Source organism: Equus przewalskii, chromosome 14, assembly GCF_037783145.1.
Source record: "Equus przewalskii isolate Varuska chromosome 14, EquPr2, whole genome shotgun sequence".
NCBI classification, from domain to species: domain Eukaryota; kingdom Metazoa; phylum Chordata; class Mammalia; order Perissodactyla; family Equidae; genus Equus; species Equus przewalskii.
In genome coordinates this window covers 16,046,395-16,073,053 of record NC_091844.1, presented here as the reverse complement: position 1 = coordinate 16,073,053, position 26,659 = coordinate 16,046,395, and the positions used below count along the sequence as shown (strand labels likewise).

The 26,659-nt window shown below is 37.1% G+C and overlaps 1 gene segment (V, D, J or C); it reads right to left on the bottom strand.

Moving 5' to 3' along the window:
- Nucleotides 1-1,409: 1,409 nt before the first annotated feature.
- Nucleotides 1,410-2,208, bottom strand: LOC103564932 (immunoglobulin kappa variable 2-29-like). The segment is given in 2 exon segments: nucleotides 1,410-1,765; nucleotides 2,151-2,208. Coding segments are annotated over 2 exon segments (381 nt in total).
- Between the last annotated feature and the right edge of the window lie 24,451 nt (nucleotides 2,209-26,659).

The following is a 26,659-nucleotide window of genomic DNA, read 5'->3' as shown; positions in this document are numbered from 1 at the left end:
AAATCAATGACACCAAAAGTTGGTTCTTTGAAAAAGTCAACAAAATTTACAAACCTTTACCTTGACAGACTAAGAAAAAAGAGAGAAGACTCAAATTACTAAAATCAGAAATGAAATTTGGGATATTACTAGTGATTTTACGGAAATAAATGGATTATAAAAGAGTACTATGAACAATTCTATACCAACACACTAAATAACCTAGGTGAAATGAACAGAATCCTAGAAACACATAACCTAACAGGAATGAACAACGAAGAAACAGAAGAACAGATAACAGCTATAGCTAGTATAGAGATTGAACCAAAAACCTCTCAACAGGAAAAGTCCTGGTCCAGATGGCTTCAATGGTGAATTCCAGCAACCATTTAAAAAATTACATTAACAACAATATTTCCAAAAATCTTACAAAAAATTTAAGAGTAAGGAACACTTACTAATTCATTCAATGAGGCCAGCATTACCCTGATACCAAAGCCAGACACAGATACTGCAAGGAAAGAAAACTACAGACCAATATCCCTCATCAATTTAGATCCTAAAATCCTCAGGAAAATACTAGCAAACTGAATTCCACAACAATAAGAGGATTATACAGCAACGTCAAGTGAAAGTTATTGCCGGAATGTAAATTTGCTTATGTATACATAAAATCTAGTGCCACCTGTATTCTTCCAGGTCTATACGGAATAAATTCTACGATCCACAGTTTATGCTTTTTGTTTTTGAAACCCAACTTTTGGAATTTCAGGAGCTTACGTTTTCTTTCAGAGATAGGTAATTGAGGTGAATCAAGACTTTCAGTATGAGGATTTTTCATCTGCTATGAATCACAAAAATTTCATTGGGAGCTTAAATACCAAGATTTTTACTAATTGTTTCCAGCTATACTCTCCCTGAGGATATTTTGTGGACAGTGCTATCCAGACTATCTTTATTGAGTGGAGAGATAAGTAATAAAAAGGAGAAGTAAGTTGAGAAAGTGGGAAGGTACCAATTTCTGAATATTACTAAATATGCTCGTAAATCTACATCGAAACTGCTAAATCTCAACATGTATTCTGTTTGCACTGCCACTAATCTGGCTCAATTCTCCGGCTATGCTAAGTTTAATTTATAACTGTACACAGGGCAAGGAGGGTTAGCATGAACTTTTAAGCTCTCCTGTTCATCATGAATAGTGACTCAGAGCTCATGGTCCATTCTCCATTCTTCCTGCTGCTTATGTCATGCCAAGGCTTGTTGTGGCTGACAGGGCCATAAATGAGTGGCACCTGAGGTGTAGTCAAGGCACTTAGGGGACAGGTCCTTCCACAGTGACCAATTCCCCTGAATTCTCCGACATCTCCTCTTATACAGACTCTGCCTTGCCTACTCCCCAGACAAACAACACATCTGAGCAGCTGGGCTACACCATGCAAGGAGGTTTATGTTCAGGCCTGTACCACTGTGGGAGGTCTTTGTGAACCTTGCATGCAGTAATAAACTCCAACATCCTCAGCCTCCACTCTGCTGATTTGAAGGGTGAAATCTGTCCCTGACCCACTGCCACTGAACCTGTCTGAGACTCCAGAGACCAGCTTGGAAACCTCATAGATCAGCAGCCGTGGAGACTGGCCTGGTTTCTGCAGGTACCAATCCAAATAGGTGTAGTCATCACTACGGAGGAGGCTCTGACTAGACCTGCAGGAGATGGAAACTGGCTCTCCCAAGGTGACGGCCAAGCAGAGGGGAGTCTGGGTCATCACAATATCTCCACTGGATCCTAAAATAATGAGAGAAGGGTACAAGGTCAGGTACAAACATTGCAAGCAATTTTCATAATTTTCTTTTTGCTATTTATTTCACGCAAAATTATGTTTTGTGTAATTTTGATTTATACCCCAAAACTATCCAATTTCAAAAAACCTCTGAGATTTCAAGTCACTGGCAGTCTTTAGAAGTCAACTACACAGTCCCCCGTTTTCTGTCAGTCTCTACATTTTTCCCTCTGGCATTTTCCTCACTCTCATGGCTCTAAATATCTCATGTCCTGAAGAGCAGGATATATCGATCTAATATGCAGAAACAATTTACGTGGGAAGCTTTTGTGCCTCCAGAGCTCATCCTCCTCACCTCATTCTCCTTTCTCCTCTCCCCTCTACCCTCACCTGGGATCCAGAGCATTAGTAGCCCCAGGAGCTGAGCAGGGAACCTCATTTTGAGAAGTTGAACTGATGAGTCCTGATAAGACTAGAGCTGACCTTTTATCTCAGACTCACAAGGGAAGATCCTCCCTAGGGAACAATATGCAAATCCTCTGGTGGGTGCAGCAGTGTGGAGACAGCCAAGAGCCTGGGGGCCTCTCCTGTGTTCAAAATGACATAAAATATGCTCAATGTTTGGAGTGAAAACAATGGAGATAAAATCTACGCTGCCTAAGGGGGAAAAGGGGCATATTACATGTTTCCTTCTGTTTCCTCTATCACATTACTGGTTCTACAGCACTTTTCCAGGTGTATTTTACACTTCTCTTTAACAAGGTTGAGCTGTTTCCATAAATATAGGGTGCTTCTTATTTGTTTGTTTGTGCTTGTTTAAGAGCCTAGGTTTGGTCTTTTTAATATTTTAATTGGGATAAAACACAGTATGAAAGGATACATCTTAAATGTGCAACTGAGTAAAGTTTTGTTTATTCACTATCCGAATATAAACCTAGTATATTTCAAATTCTTAACGTCTCCCTCATGCATTTTCCCTGTCAATAACTGCTCCACCTTTCACAACCAAGGCAACTGTTATCCTGATCTATCGCAATAGTTTGCTTTTTCCTGGATTTCGACATCAAATAAATTGAAGTGGGTTTTTTTTTTGTTTCTAGCTCCTTTCTTGTTTCTTTGCTATTTTTGAGGCCTCTCTTCCTTCCTGTGTATTTGAATTACTGTTTGTCATCCTTTCCTGTGATTTTGAATGTTTTCCTCTTGAATTTCTTATAGGGCATATCTTCTAGTAATGACTTGTCTTCATTTTTGTTTATCAAGGACTGTCTTTACTTGCTTTTATTTCTTAAAGATAGTTTCATGGATATATAATTCTCGGTTGACTTTTTTGTTTTCTTTTAGCACTTTAAACATATCATCCCACTGTGTTCTAGTCTCCGTTGGCCATAATCAAAAATTTAATCAGTGGCTTTAATATTTCTTTGTATATAATAAGTCTTTTTTTTAATGTAGTCAAGGTTTTCTCTTTGTCATTATCTTTCAGCATTTTAACTGTAATGTGTGTAGTTATGTATTTCTTTATGCTTATCATGAATGAGTTTCACTGAGTTTCTTTGATCTATAGACTAATGTATTTCATTACATTTGAAAAGCTTTTCCTATTATTTCTCCAAATATGATTCAGTCCTTTCTCTCTCTTCTCCTTTGTCTCTCTCCTTACACAAATGTTGGTATTCTTCACATTGATCTGTAAATATCTGAGGCCTTGTTCATTTTTTCTTCAATATTTTTTCTTTCAAGTAAGATAATTTCTATTTATCTATCTTTATGTACATTGATTCTTGTTTACGTCATCTCAAGCTACTGTTTGAACTATCTAGTGAATTATTCAATTGCCTTATTGCACTTCTCAGTCCTAAAATTCACATTTGATCTTTTTTCATGCTTTTTATCTCTCTATTCAGGGTCTCTGTTTATTTAGTCATTGTCTTCATAGTTTCCTTTTTAAGTCTTTGAGCATAGTTTTTGTTTTCTTTTTTTTCAATTTTTTGAGCATCATTATAATAGCTGCCTTGAAGTATTTGTTACTAAATTCAGTATTTAGGATCAATCAGAGTCAGCTTCCGTAGATTGTTTATTGTTTTTTCCCCTTCCATATGGGTCACACTTTTCTATTTCTTTTCAAGAGTGGTTGATTAAAAACTGAACACTTTAGGTAATATAGTCTTGAACCTCTGAATTCTGCTTTATTTTTCTGAAGATTGCTGGGTTTCTGTTTAGTAAGTCGCCTAAGCTTATATTGCAGAATCTATCTACCACTTGGTGTTGAACATTGATGTCTCTGTTCTTTTTTAATTCTTCTTATTTTTTATTTTTAGCTTTGAATTCTAGGAACTGCCCCTGGATCTGTACATCTTAGTTGCCACCAATGATTTGGGCAGTAGTTTTGCTCAAACACCTGGAGCCCGTAAAGCTTGTATCTTCTGCCAAGGCCTCTGTGTGGTTACAGGAGGGTGGTCAAGGTGCAGTCAGTTCTTAACTTCCTTCATTTTTACTTTATATTGGTCATTCTTGGCATTCTCCCATTCATACCTACAGCTTCTAAGTCAGCCGGCAGTGGGTAGAGACATTAACTCAAAAATTTTATGGCTCTATTATTTCTAAGATTTCACCATTAACTTTATGACTGGACTATACTTGCCCCAACTGTGACCATCATCTTTGGCTCTTAAAGCTGTGAGTTTTCCCTCTTTGTTTCCTACAGAGTTCGTCCCATTTAATTGGAAACATTGATGAATCTCGCTTCACCCCAAAATCAAGTTCACTCCCTTTGGCAGCTAGTTACTAGTTTTTGCTGTCACCCTTTGTTGGTAAAACTACAGTTCTTCATGACTGAGCTGGAAGTATAAGGGAGCCATCTTAGGCAAAAGGACACAGACTCTCCTGTCCTTACACAAAATTCTAGTACTTTTCAAGATTAAAAATTTTTCAATTGTTTTATGCCTTTGGCAAATTCTGGGTCTTTGAAGTAGTTGCTTTTGATAATGTTTTCAAATTATGGTTTGTTTGTTTGAGAGGATTAACCAAACTCTTCATGCACCATATCCAGAAATACATTCTGAGCCAAATTTAAATGAAAATAACAGACACAGTGAAAGGGGATGAGAACCTGAATTAACACAAGTAACTTTTGAGTAGAGAATTCGGATTCTACACCCAAAGGATACAGAGAAACAGAACTCTAAACAAATATCGATCTCTAGTCACCAGATTTCATATTCTCAGAGTTAATGCACTAGACATTTTCAAAACACGTTATGCGTATTCTAAGATTGAGCAGATAAGTGAATATACTGTGGATAATGGGAGCCAGGATTGTCACTACCTGGGATGAAAATTATAAATAGGTAAAGAAGGGAAAATAGAAAAACACTTGTTGAATTCTTCAATAAGAACTCATACTCTTAATTTATTTTTATTTATATATTTTAATTTATTTTGAAATAATTTCAGACTTACAGTTTAAAAAAGTATAAAGATTATTCCTATAGAGTCTATTTTTGTTTCTCTCTCTCTACCAAAGGAAAGACAGGGAGGAAAAGTTTGATTAACCATCATCATAACATTCAAACCTTCAATGAGATAGACAAATATAGCGAACTTTGCATGAAAACATGAAACAGGATAAATACGTCTATTGAGAATTTGACTTGAGCCCCCAAGGTGCGCTATAGACAAAAGCACCAGATTGAAGTAGATACAGAAATAGCACTTTCAAATTTTAGAATGTCCTAACTAAGCACTAGTCTAGAGATTGTATCAAGACAAACAAAATCATCTAAAAGTGAACATGAGAGCTCTTTCTGGATTGTCTGATAACATTGTAGCTGTGGTCTGGTCGCTGAATTCCCCAAGAGGGAAGTGCTATGCAGCTTGAATTTCTGGTAACTCCTCTCTACATCTGACATCAAATCAAATGAAATATTTTCCCTCGATGACAAGAGAGCTCTCACAAGTGACCCATAAATAGGTTGGGGTGGGGAGGGGTGGTATACATTCCATTCCAGTGTGTTTAATGGGTGTTCTTTCTTTAAAGGAAGGAATCACCTGACAGGCCCCTTTGCCTTCTGAAGATAACGCATGCCACGTGTAAGAGTCCTGGTCTGGCCTTTGGACCAGGTGACGTGGGAATCTGGCAGGTTTGATGGGACCCAAAGAGGCAAAGGGCTCTGTACCAGGTGCAGCCTGCAGTGCCAGCAGCTCCGTCTCTCAGCGCCATGAGGACATAGAAGACTTGAAAAATGCCATCAACCATGTCAACATCTTTGACACTTAGAGAAAATCAACCAAATGCAGAAACATACATATTTCTTTCAAAACATTTGCTAAGATAGACCATATGGTGTGCCACAAGATAGGTCAATAAAATTAAATGGATTCAAATCATACAAAGTACATTCTCTGAAAACAAGGGAATTATATTAGAAATCAATAACAGAAAGTTATTAGAAAAGATCCCCAAATATTTAGAAATTAAATAACATACTGCCAAGTAAAACTTTGGTCACAGAAGAAATAAAATGGAATATCAGAAAGCATTTTTCAAGTACATGACATACTAAAATTTGTGAGATGCAAGAAAGCAATGAATATATAGTCCTGAATTTACACCACTAAAAATGTCTACTAGCAAAAAAGCTCTGAAATAATGAAACCAGCTTTCATCTCCGCATACTAGTAAGAGAAGAAAAAAATAAGACAGTGCTTTGCATTCATAGAAATGTGAGAATGTGATGAACACACATGTTTAGACTTCTAGCATTGGAATCAATCTCTAAGAAAAATAAATGTCTGTTAACATCTTCACAAGAGAAAAGTTTGCGAGTGGAAGGTCACATTGAGCAACTGCCAAGACAGAATTCAGTGACAAGGAAGTCAAATATTAGGCAATATTATTATGGTGCTTCCTGTACATGAAACTCTTGTTTGCTTTGACTTGCTCAAAAGCCAAACATCGTACAGTGCAGTCAGCTCTCCATTCTTCTGAAGGTTAGAGAGAGTGGTGATCACTGGGCAAAGGCATGAAGCAGGACCCTAAGGGATTAAGTGGCAGCAAATGATGTCAGGACCTCACTAGAGTCTCCTCCCAATGACATGACTGAGCTTCCATATGGCCATGAGGTCAGCAGAGAACCTGAGTGGGTGCTCCAGGGAGGACCTGGCTGCCATTCCCTGGAGTGTGTGGGGGGCTGAGCATCCTATGTGGGGAGGAAGAAGGAGGTTTTGGGAGGCTGTCCTGGAGATGCCCTGGCCTCTGTTTACCTAGAAGAGTTGTCCAGTGGCTGCGACTGAGGCTTCCATGGTCTCTTCCTTAAGGCTCTACAGCCATTTCCACCTGAGCCCAGCCTGGTATCATCTTGTCCTCTGGTAACCACAGCTGCTCCTGCTGCCCTGAGAGGCTGAGCCTCCTTGGGAAGTTTGTGTTTGGGGCCTTCACACTGCAGGGTCCAGTGAGTGTCCTGCCCACAGGAGTATGTGTAGCATTTCTAGCCTCCACTCCAGTAATTATAGGGATGAAACTGTCCCAGACCCACAACTACTGAAGTGGATGGGTTCCCAGGGGTTAGTGTTGAAATTTCATGTGAGAGCAGTTGACGTGGTTGTCCTGGTTTCTGTTGGAAACACAGGTGGCCATGTGTCCACTGCAGGGTAGAAGGGTCTCCACGGGCTTGCACATCACGGTGCCATTTTCTCCTGAAAGTGCAGAGATGGAAGCTGGGGACTGGGTCAGTAGAACATGGCCACTTGTTTCCTATTTCAATGAGGAGACAGAAAGATGTACAGCTATTTTTTCCAACTGAAAATGTCTTATGTAAACACCAAAGGACTCAAATATTATCTTACAGATGAATATTCAATTCGATGATTAGAATTTCATCATTGCTCTTATATCAATAACCTACTTTCATACCTTAAGGATCTAGAAAAGGATGAGCTAACTAAACCCAAAACTAGGAAAGGGAAAGACATCATTAATATTGTAGCAGATGTTAACAAAATAGAGAATTTTAAAAGTAGAGAAAATCAATGACACCAAAAGTTGTTCTTCGAAAAAATCAGCAAAATTGACAAACTTTTAGCTCGACCAAGAAAAAAGACAGAAGAGTCAAATTATTAAAACCAGAAATGAAAATGGAGATATTGCTACTGATTTTACAGAAATAAATGTATTTAAAAGAGTACTATGAACAATTGTATACCAACACATTAAATAACCTAGATGAAATGAGCAAATTCTTAGAAACACAGAACCTAACAAGAATGAACAGTGAAGAAATAGAACAGATAGTATAGAAGAATAGAAGAACAGAGACTATAACTATTATAGAGATTGAGTCAAAATCCTCTCAACAAGAAAAGTCCTGGCCCAGATGGGTTCAAGGGTGAATTCCACCACACATTTAAAAAAATACATTGACATCAATCTTTCTAAAAATCTTATAAATACCCACTAGGAAGGAACACTTCCTAACTAGTTCTATGAGGCCAGCATTACCCTGATACCAAAGCCAGATAAAGACACCGCAAAGAAAGAAAACCGCAGACCAATATCCCTCATAAATATAGATGCACTGATCCCCAGGGAAATACTAGCAACCTGAATTCACTAATATATTAAAGGATTATAAACCATGATCAAATGGGATTTATTTCCACAATGAAAATGTTTCAATATATCTTTTGAAAATCTCATGTCATCTGTATTCTTCCAGGTCTATGTGGGATAAATTCTGTACCTTACATCTTTCAATTTATGGTTTTTATTTTTGAAACCCAACTTTTGGAATTTCAGGAAATTACATTTTCTTCCAGTGAAAAGTAATTGAGATGAATCAAGGCTTTTAGTGTTATGATTTTTCATCTGCTATGAATTTACAAAAGTTTAATTGAACACTCAAATACCAAGACTTTTTCTAATTGTTCTCAGCCATGATTTCCCTGAGGATATTTTGTCTGGACAATGCTATCCAGACCATCTTTATTGAGTGGGGAGATAAGTAATAAAAAGGAGAAGTAAGGAGTTGAGAAAGTGGGAAAGTGCCGAATTCTGCATATTACCAAATATGCTCATAAATATATATGAAAAACTGCTAAATCTAAACGTATATTTAATCTCCATTGCCACTAATCTGGCTCAGTCCTCTGGCTGTCCTAAGTGTACAACTGGACACAAGGCAGAGAGGATTAGAATGAAGTTTTCAGTTCTCCCATTTGTCATGAATAGTGGCTCAGAGCTTATGGGACACTCTCCTTTCTCCCTGCTGCTTATGTCATGCCAAAGCTGCAGGGACTGACAAGGCCATAAACAGGTGACACCAGAGTTATAGCCAAGGCACCCAGGGGACAGATCTTTCCACAGTGACCAATTCCTCTGAATTCTCCAACATCTCCTCTTATACAGACTCAAAGAATCTGCTGTGCCTGCTCCCCAGACAAACAACATTTGCGGGCAGCTGGGCCACACCAGGCAGTGAGGTTTATGTTCAGGTCTACACCACTGTGGGAGGATTTTGTATACCTTGCATGCAGTAATAAACTCCAACATCCTCAGGCTCTACTCTGCTGATTTTAAGGGTGAAATCTGTCTTTGACCCACTGCCACCGAATCTGTCTGAGACTCCAGAGGCCCGGCTGGAAACCAAATAGATCAGCAGCTGTGGAGACTGGCCTGGCTTCTGCAGGTACTAACCCAAATAGGTGTATCCATTACTATGGAGAAGGCTCTGACTAGACCTGCAGGAGGTGGAGGCCGGCTCTTCTGGGGTGACGGGCAGGGAGAGTGGACTCTGGGTCATCACAATGTCTCCACAGGATCCTAAAATAATGAGAGAAGGGTAAAAAATCAGTTACAAACATTGCAGGAAATTTTCATAATTTTATTTTTTGCTATTTATTTCAGGCAAAATCATGTTTTCTGTAATTTTGATTCATACCCCAAAACTATCCAATTTCAAACAAATACCCTTGATTGCAAGGCATTATGGGTCCTTAGAAGTCACCTACACCAACCCCCGTTTTCTGTGTTCATCGTCACATTTCTCCTTCTGGAATCTTCCTCACTATCACAGGTCTAAATATCTCATGCCGCATCCTGAAGAGAGGGACATATCCACATAATATGCAGATACAATTTACGTGGGAATCAGTGGCGCCCCAGAGCTCACCCTTCCTACGTTTCTTACCCTATGCTCATTTTCTCATCTCCCCTCTGTCCTTACCTGGGATCCAGAGCATTAGCAGCCCCAGGAGCTGAGCAGCGAACATCATTTTGAGAAGTTGAAATGATGAGTCCTGCTACGTAGGTCAAGACTAGAGTTGATCTTTTATCTCAGCCTGTTAAGGGAAGGTCCTCCCTAGGGAACAATATGCAAATCCCCTGGTGGGTGCAGCAGTGTGGAAAGAGCCAACAGGAGGGTGGGGGCCTCTCCTGTATACAAAGTGACATAAAATATGTTCAATGTTTGGAATGAAAATGAAGGAGATAAAATCTATGCTGCCTAAGTGGGAAAAGGAACATATTAAATGGTTCCTTCTGTTTTCCTCTACCACCATTCTAGTTCTACAGCACTTTCCCAGGCATATTTTACACTTCTCTTTAGTAAGGTTGAGTTGTTTCCATGAATATATGGTGCCTCTTATTTGTTTGTTCATGTTTAAGAGCCTAGGTTGGTCTTTTTTATTTTTTAATTACGATAAAAAACATACAAAGTAAAGGGAAAAAATCTTAAATGTGCAACTAAATAAAGTTTTATGCTTATTTACTATCCAGATATAAACCCATATTTCAAATTCTTCACGTCTCCCTCAGGGGCTTTCCTAGTCAATAACTGGGCCCCTTAATACAACCAAGGCAACTGTTATGCTGATCACTTACAATAGTTTGCTTTTCCTGGATTTCAACATCATATAAATTGACATAAACACTGTTTTTGTTTGTTTCTAGCTTCTTTCATTTTTCTTTGCTATTCTTGAGGCCTCTATTCCTTCCTGTTTATTTGAGTTACTGTTTGCTACCCTTTCCTGTGATTCTGAATGATTTCGTCTTGAATTTCTTATAGGGCATATCTTCTGGTAATGACTTGTCTTCATTTTGTTTATCAAGAACTGTCTTTACTTTGCCATTAGTTTTTAAAGATAGTTTCACTGGATACATAATTCTTGGTTGACATTTTGTTTTCTTTAGCACTTTAAACATTTCATTCCACTGTGTTCTAGTCTCCGTTGGTCATAATGAAAAAGTTAACAAACAGCTTTAATATTTCTCTGTGTATAATGTTTGTCTTTTTTCTTGATCTAGTTGCTTTTCTCTTTGTCATTGTCTTTCAGCATTTTAACTATAATGTGTGTAGTTATGTATTTCTTTGTGTTTATCATGAATGAGTTTCATTGAGTTTCTTTGATCTATCGACTAATGTGTTTTGTTACATTTGAAAAAAAGTTTTTACCATTATTTCTCCAAATATGTTTCAATCTCTTTCTCTCTTGCTTCTCCTTTGTGTTTCCCATTACACATATACTGGAATTCTTCACATTGACCTATAAATGTTCTTGTTCATTTGAGGCCTTGTTCATTTTTTCTTCAATTTTTTTCTTTCAATTTTAAGTCAGATAATTCCTTTGATCTATCTATAAAGATACTGGTTCTTTCTGGTACACTTGTTCTTTCTTATGTCATCTCAAACTACTGCTTGAACTATCAAGTGAGTTTTTCAATTACATCGTTGTACTTCTTAGTCCTAAAATTTAAATTTGGTCTTTTCAAATATTTTTTATTTCTCTAAAGTCTCTGTTTATTGAGTTATTGTCTTCATATTTTCCTTTATAACTCTTTAAGCATAGTCGTTTTATTAAAAATTTTTTGAGCATCATTATAGTAGCTGCCTTGAAGTATTTGTTTGCTAAGTTCAGTATTTAGGATAGTCAGAGTCAGCTTCCAAAGACTGTTTATTCTTTTTCCCCCCTTTCTATATGGGTCCATTTCTTTGGAGTGTTTGATTAAAAACTGGACACGTTAGACATGATAGTCTTGCACCTCTGGATTCTGTTTTATTTTTCTGAGGATTATTGGGTTTCTTTTTGGTAACTTGCCTTAACTTATACTGCAGAATCTATCTACCACTTGGTGTTTGACCACTGATGTCTCTGTTCTGTTTCAATGTGTCTTATTTTTTATTTTGAGCTTGGATTTCTAGGAAGTGCCCCTCTATCTGTATATCTTAGTTTTCACCAATGATTTGGGCAGTAGTTTTGCTAAACACTTTGAGCACATATAGCTTGTGTCTTCTACCAATGTACCTGCATGGTCTCAGGAGTGTGGTAAAAGTGAATCAGTTCTTAACTTTCTTCATTTTTACTTTTTATTGATCAGTCTTGGGTCTCTGCCATAGATACCTGCAGCTTCTACATCAGCCAATGATGAATAGAGAGGTTAGCTCAGAAATTCTGTGGCTGCATTACTTCTAGGATTTCACCATTAACTTTCTGGCTGTTCTATACTTGCACCAGTTGTGGCCATCATGTTTGGCTAACAAAGCTGTAAGTTTTCCCTGTTTATTTCTGACAGAGTTGACCCCCTTTAGCTGCAAACACTGAAGAATCTTGCTTCACCACCAAATCAAGTCCACTCCCTTTGTCAGCTAGTTGCTAGTTTTCCTATCATTCTCCTATTGGTAAAACTACAGTTCTTGATGACTGAGCTGGAAGTAGAAGGAAACCATCTCAGGAAAAAGGACACAGACTCTCCTATCCTTACACACAGTTCTAGTACTTTTCAAGAATAAACATTTTTGATTTGTTTTATGCCTTTGGCAAATTACAGGGCTTTGAAGTAGTTTTTCAGAAAGTTTTCAAATCATAGTTTGTTTTTCAGAGAGGATACTCTTCATGGAAGGATATCCAGAAATACCTTCTGAAACTGAATCAATATAAATGAACATGACAGACACACTGAAAGTGGATGAAAGTATGGATTAACACGAGGAAACTTAGTTGGAGAATTTGAACTCTATGCCCACAGGATAGAGAGAAACAGACCTCTAAACAAATATGGAACTCTAGTCACTAGATTTCTTGTTCTCAGAGTTAGTGCACTAAGCATTTTCAAAACACTTTATGCATATTATAAGGTTGAGCAAATAAGTCAATATACTGTGGGTACTGAGAGCCAAGATTGTCACTACAAGAGACGAGAATTACGAATAGGTAAAGGAGGGTAAATGGAAAGACACTTGTGGAATTGTTCAATAAGAACTCATATACTTTCCTGCTTTAATTATTTTTTATGTATTTTAATTTACTTTGAAATAATTTCAGGCTTGCAAAAAGTTTCAAAAATATAAAGATTGTTCCTATACCTTCTTTCTCTCAGTTTTCCTTAATGTTAACATCTTACACACCCATACTATAGTTAACAAAACCAGATAATTAACATTAATTCAATAATTTTAACTAATTAGCAATCTATGTTTGGATTTCACTGATTTTTCCTCCAATGCCCTTTTTAGGTTCCAGGATAAAATCCAGGATCCTATATTGCATTTAGTTGTTATGTATCCCTAATCTCCAATCCCTGGCAGTTCTTTAGTTTTTGTGTATCTTTTATCCTCTTGAAACTTTTTAAGCATATTGGACAATAACTTTGGAGAATGTCCCTCTAATGAGATTTGTTTGATGTTTTCTATTGATTAGAATCAGATTTTCATTTTTGGCAAGAAGAAAGAGTATATCCTTCTTTGTGTATTATATCTGGAGTTACATGATGTCAATATATCTTATTATTGGGGATGATAAATAAATGTAAGTAATGAAATACTTTTTTAAAGAATGTATTCAGCAAAGATAACCAAGATGGTTCCTTTTAACACTCTTCTTATTTGATTAAATACTGACTTTGTTAGAAATAGTCTACTCTATCTGAGCCTGCCTTCATTTATTTATTTTTTTTTAGATTTTCATACTTTTAAACTCTGCTGCCCAATAGAGAATACTGAAGAAGTAAATTATGTTCACTCTTAGATGACACATGTTTCTATATGGCCATTTACAACTGGGATATTGATAGCCTGATGAAAGGAAAAGAAGAATAGATTTATTAAAACATGAGATTTATTAAAATGAGATTAAAACATAATGGATGACTGTTACTGAGTGAACTATTTGGAAAAATAAGTAGAATTTTGTACCACTTAGAAGGTTGCAGAAATCAAATGGAAATGTAGAACACACTCTGAGATACTTCTAACGGGGGAGATTGAGGTAGCATTGATCCCATATTAGGATTCACATGGCTGTGACCGTATTTCTGCAAACTGGAGTCTGTGGTGTCTCAACTGAAGATTACATGTGTTACTCTAACTATTTGGCACTTATTTTTAGAAATAGGTATTTTTCCAAGTTTTCCATTTCTGATCTGACTAGTCAATAGGATTACGTGTTTTGGGGGGTTTTTTTTGGTGAGGAAGATTGTCCCTGAGCTAACATCTGTCCCAGTCTTCCTCTATTTTGTATGTGGGATGCCACAACAGCATGGCTTGACAAGTGGTGTGTATGTCCATGGCTGGGATCCAAACTAGTGAACCCCGGGCCTCCGAAGGAGAGCATTGATTATGTCCTTTCTGAATGTTGTGTAGGTGTTATTTTCTCTATGGTCACGAAGTCTGCTGGAAGAATGGGCAACAAGAGGAGTTGTGAAATTATTCCTAGATGAGAATGGTAAGCTCTGAAATGGAATAAAGAAGTGGTGGTGATAGTGATGATGATGATAATAATGATGATGATGATGATGATGATGATGATGATGATGATACCTAAAATCAGTCTGGATTCTTGGTCATTATTACAAGAGAAAGACTCAGAGCCCCTCCTTGGATCACTGTGTTGCACGTCCTCCCTCTCGTGGCCACTTGTGGGGAGACACTCTGAGGTTTTTTCCTATTTGTCAACATCTTCTCTGTAGTAATGTGTACTTTTTTCTTGCAAATTTTCAAACATGTTTTATTTCTGATGCCTATAACAAATCATAATCGGTTTCCAGGTACTATGTAAGATTTTGGCCACATTAGATAGACAGTTAGACGTCAATGGTCTATGAACTAGTATTTACCCCCCATATCTGGGATCCAAATGCTGTAGAGGTCACTCAATATTTGCTGCTAAACATTCTCTAATAGCAATGGAGTTACTGTGGTGTGATCAGGATTGGGGTCCACAGCAGTTCAGTTATTCTGTGCTTACATCACACTCTCAGCATTAATCTCTGGGGCAATTTCTCTCTTCTCTGTCCTACTGACATCCCTCAGCTCCCCTGGGATGGGTACAGTGATGGCTGCACAGGAAAATTGGTCTCCAAGTTCTCAGTTTTGATTAGATCTCAGCTTCACTCCTTTTAGTAATCTCACGGGAGCACAGGGTGCCTTCCAGATGATTATGGAGAGAGGGAACACTCTCTTCTATCTTCCCTAGCCAAGTTTTTAAGCTAATATATAGGAAGCTTCAAATTATTGTTTCAAACAGTATGGAATACAGAGTCTGAAGGCTGAGAGAAGTGTCTTTGTTCTCTGCTTTGCTCTCTGGTTCCGCAAAACACAAGGAACCTTCATTCTTTAGATGCAAGTGTCCTTTTGGTGTATCCTCCCTGTTACCTTACCCTCCCCAGTAACCAATCCCACTCTGATTTATCCTCCCAATTTGGGTGTGTTGTTATTTTTTTTAATCTCCTCTGCATGTGCTAACACCATGAAAGGTAACACACTATAGATATGTGTTTGCACTGTTCTTTTTACATTTCACAGTACGTTCTGGAAGTCCCTCCATATCAGGTTGGGGAGATCTTCCTCCTTTTACAGTGTAGACAAATCCCACTGTGTGGATGTACCATAGTTTTTTCAACCACATTTTAATATATGGGCATTTTCTATGTTGTCAATATTTTGCAAATAGTTACAAACTATTCTGCAATAAATAGCCTTGTGCATAAGTACTTACAGTGTTGGAGGTGTACCTTCAGAGAGATTCCTGGAAACAGGATTGTGGCCAATAGCTAAACACTTACATTGTTTTGTAGAGAATGTCATAGTCTCTTCCATTCGCACAAGTTATCACTGAGAGTGCTTGTTTCTCCATAACCTTGTCTGAAAATGTGCTGCAAAATTTTTTAATTTTCTCAAAACTAATAGATGAGAAATACTATCTCAGAGTAGTTTTGATTTGCATTCTCTAATTATTAGTGAGGTTTAACCTCTTCGCATGAATTCGAAGACTGTTTCTATGTCCTCTTTGGTGATTTGTGAGTTCTGTATTTCCTCATTTTTCTACTGGATTTTTTTTTATCTTTTGCCTTACATATTTTAAAGAATTTTTATATATTAGAATTTTAACCTTTAAATTGTATAAATTGTATAACATATTAATGATAATTTCTCCTAGTTCTCAGTTATCTTTTGATTTTGTTTATTGTTTGTCTCTTTTTTCCAGGAATTTTATTCACTTTTATCTAATCTTGTTCATAAAATTCACCAGGAACTGATTTGGTATATGGTTCCAGTATTGGTCCATTTTCTTATTAGTTGTTTAGTTATATATTATTTTGTTATACTTTGAGTACCCTAGAAAATTACAACACGCATCCGTCACTTGTCATGTCTTATATAACTTAGTATCTTACTGCTTTGCAGACAATGCATTGATCAGGAAAACTCTAACCCAAATTACATCCCCATCTGCCATTTTTGTATTTTTAAAAAATGTTAATTGAACATATATCTTAATTCTACGTATATTTAAATATCACAAGATAATATTATAATTTATACAGTCAAAATTTATGTAAGATTTCCCACATAGTTATTATTTCTATTCCTCTTCATTCCTTTTAAAATCTCTGACTTTATATCTGGAATTAATTTTCTTCTTCTTGAAAATCCCCGTATAAAATTTCTATCTGTGGAAATCCACTGATGTTTAATTTTTTATGCATTCGTTGTTCTGAAATATATTTATTTTGCCTTCAGTATGAAGTTTATTCTTACAGAGAGTACTGAATTGGCAGCTCTTCTCTTTCCATACTTAGAGTATATATTTTTTGTCTTCTGGCTCCTACTGTGAATATTAAGAAGTTATTCCTATTTTTATTGTTGCTCTCTCTTGCCCACCTCCCTGTCTGGTTTTCCTTGTTTGTATCTTTTAAAGATTGAGACTAAGAGGGTCCTAGATGTTATTTTATCAGTTTATTTATTTTTGGTTTTCATCTTCTCTAGGATTTTTACAGTACTTCAACCTATCATTAGTTTTGGAAATTTCCCACCTTTTAGTCTTCAAATATTATCTTCTGTCTCTATTCTCTCATTTTCTTGAACTCCAGTTATACATACATTTGATTTTTTCATTATATCTTTTATGCCCTGCAGACTTGAATAGTTTTTTTCATCTATTTATTGCTCCAAGCTTCTGATGTATATTTATCTTCCTCTTTACCATTTCACTTTTCAGCTCTGTGAAATTTTCTGCTAAACTTATTTGAGTTCTTTATTTTATATATATATTATTTCTTGAATTTTTACTTCTTACTTTTAATATGTGCTGGCTCTTCGTTAAACTTATTCATCTTGTCACTTAACGTATTAATCATATATTGTCTGATTACTCCAATATCTGCAAATACCAAAGTATTTGTCTGTTTCAATGGCCTGTTTTCCCCTTGGTATTATCTGACTATTTTTACTGAAAGTCAGTCTATGTTTTATATACTTAATAGTTATGTAGGTTTATGCACATATTTTCCCTAAAACATCTGGAGATGATTCTAGGAGATTTTTCTCCTCCAGAAAGGGTTTACTTTTGATTCTGGCAGACTGAAACACTAGCCATATTTAGTCTTCATTCAATTAGGGATTGCACTACTTTGAGTCTAGGCTTCAATACAGATGAAGCCTTGTTATTCCTGATTCATCCCTCCTGCTTGGGTATAGCTCTACCAACATCCATCTGAAGACCTTGGTGTTTGTCAGGATCCCTCCTTCTTTGCAGTCCTTGGAGAAAGATTCTTGGCAATGACCATATGAGATTACTGAAAGCTCTGCTTACCTCTGAGGGTCTCATCATCTCCTTTCTTTCAGATTTTCAGCTTATCTGAGCAGCTGTTTTAGAGCCAGCAAATGCTTCAAAGTACATTGAAGAGAAAAAAATAGGGCTCATCTATCTGAATTTCTGTTATTAGTGTGCTCAAGCTGTTCGAACAAAATACCACAGACGGAGTGGCTTAAACAATAGAAATTGATTTTCTCGCAGGTCTGGAGGCAGGAGGTCTGAGATTGGGTATCTGCATGGGCGGTTTCCGGTGTCCTCATGTAGTGGAGAGGGAGCAAGCTCTCTGGCATCTCCTTATAAGGACACTAACCCTCAGGGCCTCACCTTTATGATGTCATAGAACCTCAACTACTTCCTTAGAGGCACCATATCTAAATACAGCCACACAGGGAGTTAGGGCTTCAACATACGAACTTGGGGGACTTAAATATTCTGTCCATAACAGATTTTCTTCTTCTTTTCTTGACTCCTCAAATGCATACTTTCTTGTCATGCCATGACAGTGCGTCCTTTGTTAATTAATAGGTATTATGTTGAGGCTGTTGACACACTACATATAAGAGAATTTGGCAGAAAATTTATTACTCACGTGAGGAAATCCTGGGGAAAGCAGGGTGTGCACAAGCTGGTCCAGACTGGGTTGAGAGAGGCGAAGGTTTGGTTTTTTATAGTGGCAACAAGTTGGGAATGGAGAAAAGTTTCCTTGGATGTGCTGGGGATTTGAGATGTTTGAATGTCCCACTGGCAGTTGCACAAATTTAGGGCAGAAGGGAATGCCATATCCCCCAAGTGGGATGTGGATGAAAGCTGTGGATGATCAAACATCAAAAGTGGAGCCAGACTTTGTATCACATGACCCTGCTCTGTTGTCTTCAAATATATGTGTCTTTTGTTCTTGTTTTGTTTTTATATTCTGTCCAGCATTTTATAGTTGTTCTTGGCAGGTTGGTATGAAGTCAACTGTTCCACAATTTAATAAAACAGGAGTTTCAGAAAAAGAATCTTCAATTTACTGAATAATTTGAAAGAAAAAAGTATTGTGGAAAAAATTGGATTTACATAAATATGAAATGAAGCAAAATGATGATAATATGTATTGAGTGCTTGCTACATCAGTCAATATTATAAATACCTTATAAGTATTCATTCATATAATTTTTCTAACAGCCTTCTGATGTAGTCACTCCTTTATTTTCCTTTATTATGAATGGAAAAACCAAGAAGAGAAGATCTAAATAGCTTCCCAAATTCACAAATCTATTAGACAGAAGAGACAAAATTCCAATCAAGGGTGTGTAGCTTCAATCTCTGTCTTCTGTGGTGGGAGAAGGCAGTGTTTCAAAATCCCTTTTACTGAGTTTCCTACCAGATTTTCCCAACTATAAATCAGTGACCTGGACTAGAGGAAATAGATGGGTCAGTATACTCTCAGTTTAGGATTGTCACACTTGAGAGTTCTCCATGTTCTTGTGTTGTTGACAGTAATAATATGCGATGCATCTTCAGCCTCCAGGCTGCTGATTGTGAGGGTGAAATCTATCCCAGACCCACCATCACTAAACCAGGCAGGGAGTCAAGGGCACAGAAGAAATGTAAATGAGAAGCTCGGGAGCCTGTTGGTTTTTATTGGTGCCAGTTCAAATAGCTATTGATGCCTTGCCTTGACTTGCAGCTGATGGTGACTCCCTTTCCTGAAGCCTTGACTGAAAGTTGCAAATAGGGGCAGCACAACGTCCCCATTGGCATCTGAAATTTTTTTTTTTAAAGATTTTATTTTTTCCTTTTTCTCCCCAAAGCCCTCTGGTACATAGTTGTATATTCTTTGTTGTGGGTCCTTCTAGTTGTGGCATGTGGGACGCTGCCTCAGCGTGGTTTGATGAACAGTGCCATGTCCACGCCCAGGATTCCAACCAACGAAACACTGGGCCGCCTGCAGCGGAGCGCGCGAACTTAACCTCTTGGCCACGGGGCCAGCCCCGGCATCTGAAATTTTTAAAAAAGCACTTAAACACAAATATCATTAAAGTTAAACATATCACACTCTATTATCTTTTCATGTTACTTAAGACTGTGAATGTTCTGTGAGAAGTAGCACGTCACAGACCCTAAAGAGTTGTCATAATTCATCTTATAATGAGAAGAAAACAATTTTTATCATCACATGGCACCTCCTTGTAATCTCTACCTCATCTGGGATCCAGAGCAGCTGCAGGAAGAGGAATTGAGTTCCTAATGTCCATTCTGTCCATGGCTGAAGTAGATACACACTCTTAGCCTGGAAAGATCCCATGGATAAAGGCTTTGTTATGTGGCGGGGTATTCCTGGGAAAATGTGCACAGTTGTCCTATGTTGAAATAGTTTGAGTGTTCCAGCTCTAGAGCAGATAAATTCACAATTTTCACACAGGGAAGTCCTCCCCTAGTGTCTTCAGTTAGTAAGGGAATTATGTGGAGCTCCTCACATAATTGTCCAAATTACTAGAACATTTCCTCAGTTCTCAGTTACAGATGATCTTTTTCTGATGGTGACTACTGTGAATGACCACAACCATGTTATAAGAAACTTAGGAAGCAGTGCTCATCAGGAATAATAATTGAATATACACAGTTTTTAATTGGATTTGAGATCAAATTCCTTGAATACACAGCTCTTTTCCTGCTATGATCCTAACCCTGGGAATGTTCTGTTGTAGACAGATCAAGATTGTGAGGTCGGTTGCCTTAGTAACAGAACTTGAGAATTCAGAGTTGAGGGAAATAACATAGAAGAAATTAGAAAATTCTTTACAACAGCCTTACCTTCCATATTTGAGGATAATAATACTGTGTAGTTTAAATTCAGGAGAAAAAATCAGAATAAAGTGAAAACAGCAAAGTATTCATGAAGGAAGTTTAATTTCAACTGCCTCAAAGCAGAATGAGAGCTTACATCAATAGAGATATTCATGAAGACTCATGATTTGTGGTTTTATTTGCTGAAATATTTAAAGGGACAAGAAGTACAACCTGGAAAAAAGACTGGAAGCAGGAAGTCCAAAGAGAAAGTTTTTGTTATATGGTCCATGAGATATTGCCTGCTACATGCCTTATTTTCAAATGGGAATGTCTACATCAGTGTCTAGAGCCTATTCTTGTCTCACCATTAATCACAGTCGTTGAGAAACTCTATACAGGAACTATGGGCAAGGAGACTAATCCATCCAGGACCTGATTTAGATAATGAGATCTTGGACTTTGACCTGTTGCCATTATGGAAAAACAGCTGTGGGTGTTGGAGTGAGAATTAGTGTATTTTGCAAATGGGAGGAATGTGGAGTGTTTTGGCCTACTTTCAGCATCAGCCACCTTTGAGATGACTCCAGTTGTGTCACCACCTGTCTGCATCATTGTAAGAAACCCCAGCGGAAACCTTGGTGAGCCCACGAAACACATAGAACCATAGAGATAATGGTAAAATAATAATGGTTTTCACATGCCATTAAAATTTGGATCATTTTTTTGTGAATCAATAGTAACTTGAATGTCAATTAACAAATACAAAAGAAACATGGAAGTGGAAATTATTTATTGATGTTAAATGAATTTGAGTAAAGTGTATATGAGAGTTTCTTATACTATTTTTGCAACATTTTTTTAATTTTGAAATTATGCCAAAATAAAAATTTATATAAAATATGGTTAAGAAAAAAAGAGAAATTACAAAATGTTATTAAAGAAAATAAAGAAAACCTCAATAAATGGAAGTTTATATCATGTTCATAAATTGAGAGACTTAATATTATAAAAATGATAATTATCCCCAAATTGGTTTAATGCTTTCACAATCAAAATTCCAGAAGATTGTTGTTGAAATTAGAAAAATATTTCTTAAATATATATGGACATGTATTCAAAAAGCTAAAAATAGTCAACATAATCTTGCATAAGAAGAACAAAGGTGGAGGACTAACACTATCCAATATGAAAGCCTATAAAAACTAACAGTAATTAAAATAGTATGATATTAATGAAGAGTTAGACAAATAAGCCAGTGTAATGAGTTACAAAATTTAGAAACTGATCCACACATATATAATCATCTGATTTACAATGAAATTGCCACCGTGGTGTAGTAGACATTTTTAAGGTAAATTATTGGACGGAACAAATTGGATATTTATATTACAGCAAAATGAAACTTACTCTATTTACCATATACAAACATCAATTCTAAACGAATCATAAACCTAAATATGAAAGACAAAAAAAAAAATAAAGCTTCTAGGAAATAATACAGAAACATATTCCATGACACTAGAGATAGGAAAAGACTTCTTAAAAAAGGTAAACAAAGTATTAAGCATAAAGAAAAAGATAAACTAGATCTTGTTATTACCATTTCATTTTTATAAAATGTAAAGCAAATAACAAGTATTTTTTGATGAATCTATATAGAAGAAAGAAACTGCAGAGCTAAAAACATACGAGTCAGAATAGTGATTAACTTGATGGTGGAGAGGTAGGCATAATGGATGTGGACAACCTTAAACCAGATATAAGTTATTGTCCTAACATATCTTTTTGATAGAGTCACAGGAGCTTATTACATTTGCTAAAACTAATAAATAAATGAATTAGTGAGTGTGTGAGTAAATAAGAAAGAGCCATGGATGGACTAATAATGAAAGTACGTCATGGACATTGACCAAAAATCGTAAGTAATTTATCATCATTGATTATTACTATTAATTACAATCCATTAATGAATGAGACTTCCATGAAAAAGTGGAAGAGAAGGAAGGAAAGAAAGAAAAAAGAAAAACAGAGAAAGAAATGAAAATAAGAAACAAAGCAACAATACAACAAAATGTCATACAGATTCCAGAAGAAAATTTCTGCATAGTGTTTTGCATAATTCATAGACTGAAGAAAAAACAGAACTCAGGAGGCAAATGGAACAAAATTATGTCATGATTGAAAATGTAAGTGTAGATCTATCACTTCTGCTGTCACATAAGAAAAATGATACTCTACATGCACCATCAAAAACAAAACCTGACTTCTGCTTTCCAGTTCTGCAAGTAAAGAGCTTGAAAGTCTCCACTCTGATCCAACAACAGGTAAAAAGCTGAAGAGACTGAAAAACCAAAAATGTTCATGGATCAGTCACAGAGAGGAGGATTCAGGGAAAAGCTCTGCTTCATATTAGAGAGTCAAACAGGCGAATCCAGGGCGTCTCAGCTTTTACTGGAGAAGAATCTGCCACAGAGGTCGGTGCCAGTGTAACACCTGAAGTTCAACTGACAAATTGCTGGAGGCTCAGTGTGCACAAGTCTGAGAGTTGAAAATTCCAGGGAGATGCTGTATTAGGAGGAGCCCCTACAATATTGTGAGGTTTACCTCATGAGCTCAACTAGATTCCTACAGTAAATATCAGAGAAAATCACCTCCTGCTTTTAGCAGTGGGAGCAGAAAAAGAACTATTTATATGCCAGAGAAATCTGTTTTTCTTAAGGTCTGCCTTGAGGCAAGACTAGTTAACCAGACCCTAACCTGCTAAACTATTATTAGAGGGGAGCTTGACTTGGGGGCAAAAAATTACCGAACCGTAGCCCACTGTAGCCATCCTAAGGGGGAGAAAAAAACTGAGAAATGCTTGTGAGGTTCACAGTCCAGAGGAATAGGTTCACAAACTGAGAACTAATCAGAGGACTATAGAACGCTTCCCCTCCCCCAACAAGGGGAAGTAATTGGTGGTGAGATGATTACTATTATTACTAAGGCTTATTTGTGGCAGCTTCTTTTACAGGGTACATCGCATCCTGCTATTCAGAAAAAATACAAAGCCTACCAAAAGGCTAAAAACATAATTTAAAAAGACAGAGCAGCATCAGAACCAGGCATGGTAGAGATGTTGGAATTAGAAGATTGGAATTTAAAACAACTATAACTAATATGCTAAGGACTCTAATGGATAAAGTGGAAAGCATACAAGAACAGATGGACAATGTACGCGAAGAGATGGAAATCCTAAGAACAAAAAGGAAATGCTAGAGTTAAAAAATACTGACAGAAAGAATGACTTTGATAGGTTTATTAGTAGACTGGACATGGCTGATAAAAAAAAAATCTCTAAACTAGAGGGTATATCAATAGAATCCTGAATAACCAAAAAGCAAAAAGAATGAGGACTGAAAAAAAGAGAACAGAATATCTAAGGACTATGGGACACCACAAAGAGTGTAACATAATGTTAATAGGAATACCAGAAGGAGATGAAAGGAAGAAAGGAATGGAAAAATATTTGAAATGATAATAACTGAGAATTTCTCCAAAACAATAACAGACACCAAATCACAGATCCAGCAACTCAGACAACACCAAGAAGATGAATGACAAAACAAAATTTATACCAAGCATATAGTTCTCAAAGTACAGAAAATCAAAGATAAAGAAAAAAATCCTGAAAGAAGCCAGAAGAAAAGCACACCTTACTGCAGCAAAGATAAGAATTACATCTAACTTCTCCTAAGGAGAGCTGCAAGCAGGAAGATAATGGAGCAAAATACTTGAGAAAGAAAAAACAGAACACTAAACTAGAATTCTCCCCTGCAAAATTATCCTTGAAAAATGAAGAAGAAATAAAGACTTCTTCAATCAACGATTGATGAAATTTGATGTCACTTAACTTGCCTTGTAAGAAATGTTGAAATAAGTTATTTACAGAGAAGGAAAATAATGTAGGTCAGAAACTCAGATAAACATAAAGTAAGGAAGAGCGCTTGAAGAAGGAATAAGCAAAGGTAAAATAAGAACATTTATTTTTCTTATTCTTAATTGAACTAACAGAAAACAGTTGGTTAAAAATAATATCAACAACAGAGTGGGCGGAGCAAAATGGCGGGGTGAGCTGACCCGGGATTCTCTCCCATCCAAAATACAACAAAAGATTGGAAGAACTGAATTTCAGAGAATAAACATAATGCCAGCTCGTTAGAGACCTACAATACGGAGAAGGCGGAGATCATAACCTTGCTTACACCTTCAGAGGCGCTGGAACGGTAGGAGAGAACATCGCTCCCTCCCCTAGAGTCTGCGATGACTGCAGCATGGGTCGGGAAGGAGCGGGGGAGGGGCCGCGCGACCGGGGGATCATCCAGGCCTCCTGCCGCTGATTCAGTGGAGACCTGCTGGCAGGGGGGAAAGCTTCTGTCCGGGGGACCCTATAAGTCAAGGGCCTTGGGAGACCAGAGAAGAGAACTGATCTGAACCCAGACCAGCGCGTCTGAGTAACAGCCCCTCCCCCCAACAAAGCCAGTGGGTGCAGCCATCTTGCCCCAAGGCGGAGAGCTAACACGCCGCTCTCGATCCCCATCTAGTGGCGACAGGCTGTAACTGCAACTGAATTCTACCACCATGCGAAAAAACCGCTCCTCTACCATCCAGCAATTTATAAAAGCCCCAGACCAGAAGGAAAACAATAAAAACACAGAATTAAGTCCTGAGGACTTGGAATTAGGTAAACTAAGTGATAATGAATTCAGAGCAGCTATAATTAAAAAACTCAATGAGGTAGAGAGAAAGATAGAGAAACAAGCCGAGTTCTGGAGTTACTTCACAAAAGACATTGAAATCATAAAGAAGAATCAAACAGAATTACTTGAGATGAAAAACACAATGGACCAGATAAAACAGAATACGGATTCCCTGAATGCCTGTGTAGACAACCTAGAGGAGCAAATCAGCATAATCGAGGACAGACAGGCTGAATGGCACCAGACAGAGGAAGAAAGAGAACTAAGAATTAAAAAAAATGAGGAAAATCTCCGAGAGATAATGGATTCAATGAGGAGTAAGAACATAAGGATCATAGGAATTCCCGAGAATATGGAAAGTGAAAATGGAGCAGAAAGTGTGCTTAATGAAATTATTGAAGAGAACTTCCCAAATCTAGGGATCAACAGAGAAATGTGTGTAGAGGAGGGTTTTAGATCTCCTAGATTTGTCAATGTAAAAAGACCCACCGCAAGGCACATAATAGTAAAGTTGGCAAATAGGAATGATAAGGAAAGAATACTCAGGGAAGTAAGAAAAAAAAAGAGAATAACCTATAAAGGAGCCCCTATCAGACTGTCAGCGGATTTCTCTACAGAAACCCTACAAGCTACGAGAGAATGGAGTGATATATTCAAAGCTTTAAAGGATAAAAACCTTCAGCCAAGAATACTCTATCCAGCAAGAATTTCCTTCAGATATGAGGGAGAAATTAAATCTTTTCCAGACAAACAAAAGTTAAGGGAATTTGTAACTAAAAGCCCTCCATTACAAGAAATCCTCAAGAAGGCTCTCATACTTGAAAAAAGAAAAAAGGGAGAAAGGGGACACAAGCCACAGACTAGGGAGACCGATGGATAGAACCAGAACAGGATAGCAAATATTCAACTATAGCATTAGGGTAAAAATAAGGAAACTACCAAAACAAGGACGATCTTAGCACTCTAACTACAAATTAATAAGATGAGTTGGAATAAAAAGTGAAAATAATTAGTTAGGAGGGGAAGAGCAAAGGGTCTAAATCAGTATTGGTCGAGTAAGAGACCACCAGAGAATAGACTATATTATACACGAGATTCTAAATACAAACTTCAAGGTAGACACTAAAATAAAGTACAGAAGAGAGTCACAAATCATAGATAAGGAAAAATCTAAGAAACCCAGCATAAGAAATTGCAGTATTAAATGGGTAGTCTAAAGCACACAGGAAAAGAAACACAGGAAAACAAGATAATGAGCGACAGATTGACAGCATTAAGTCCACATGCATCAATAATCACTCT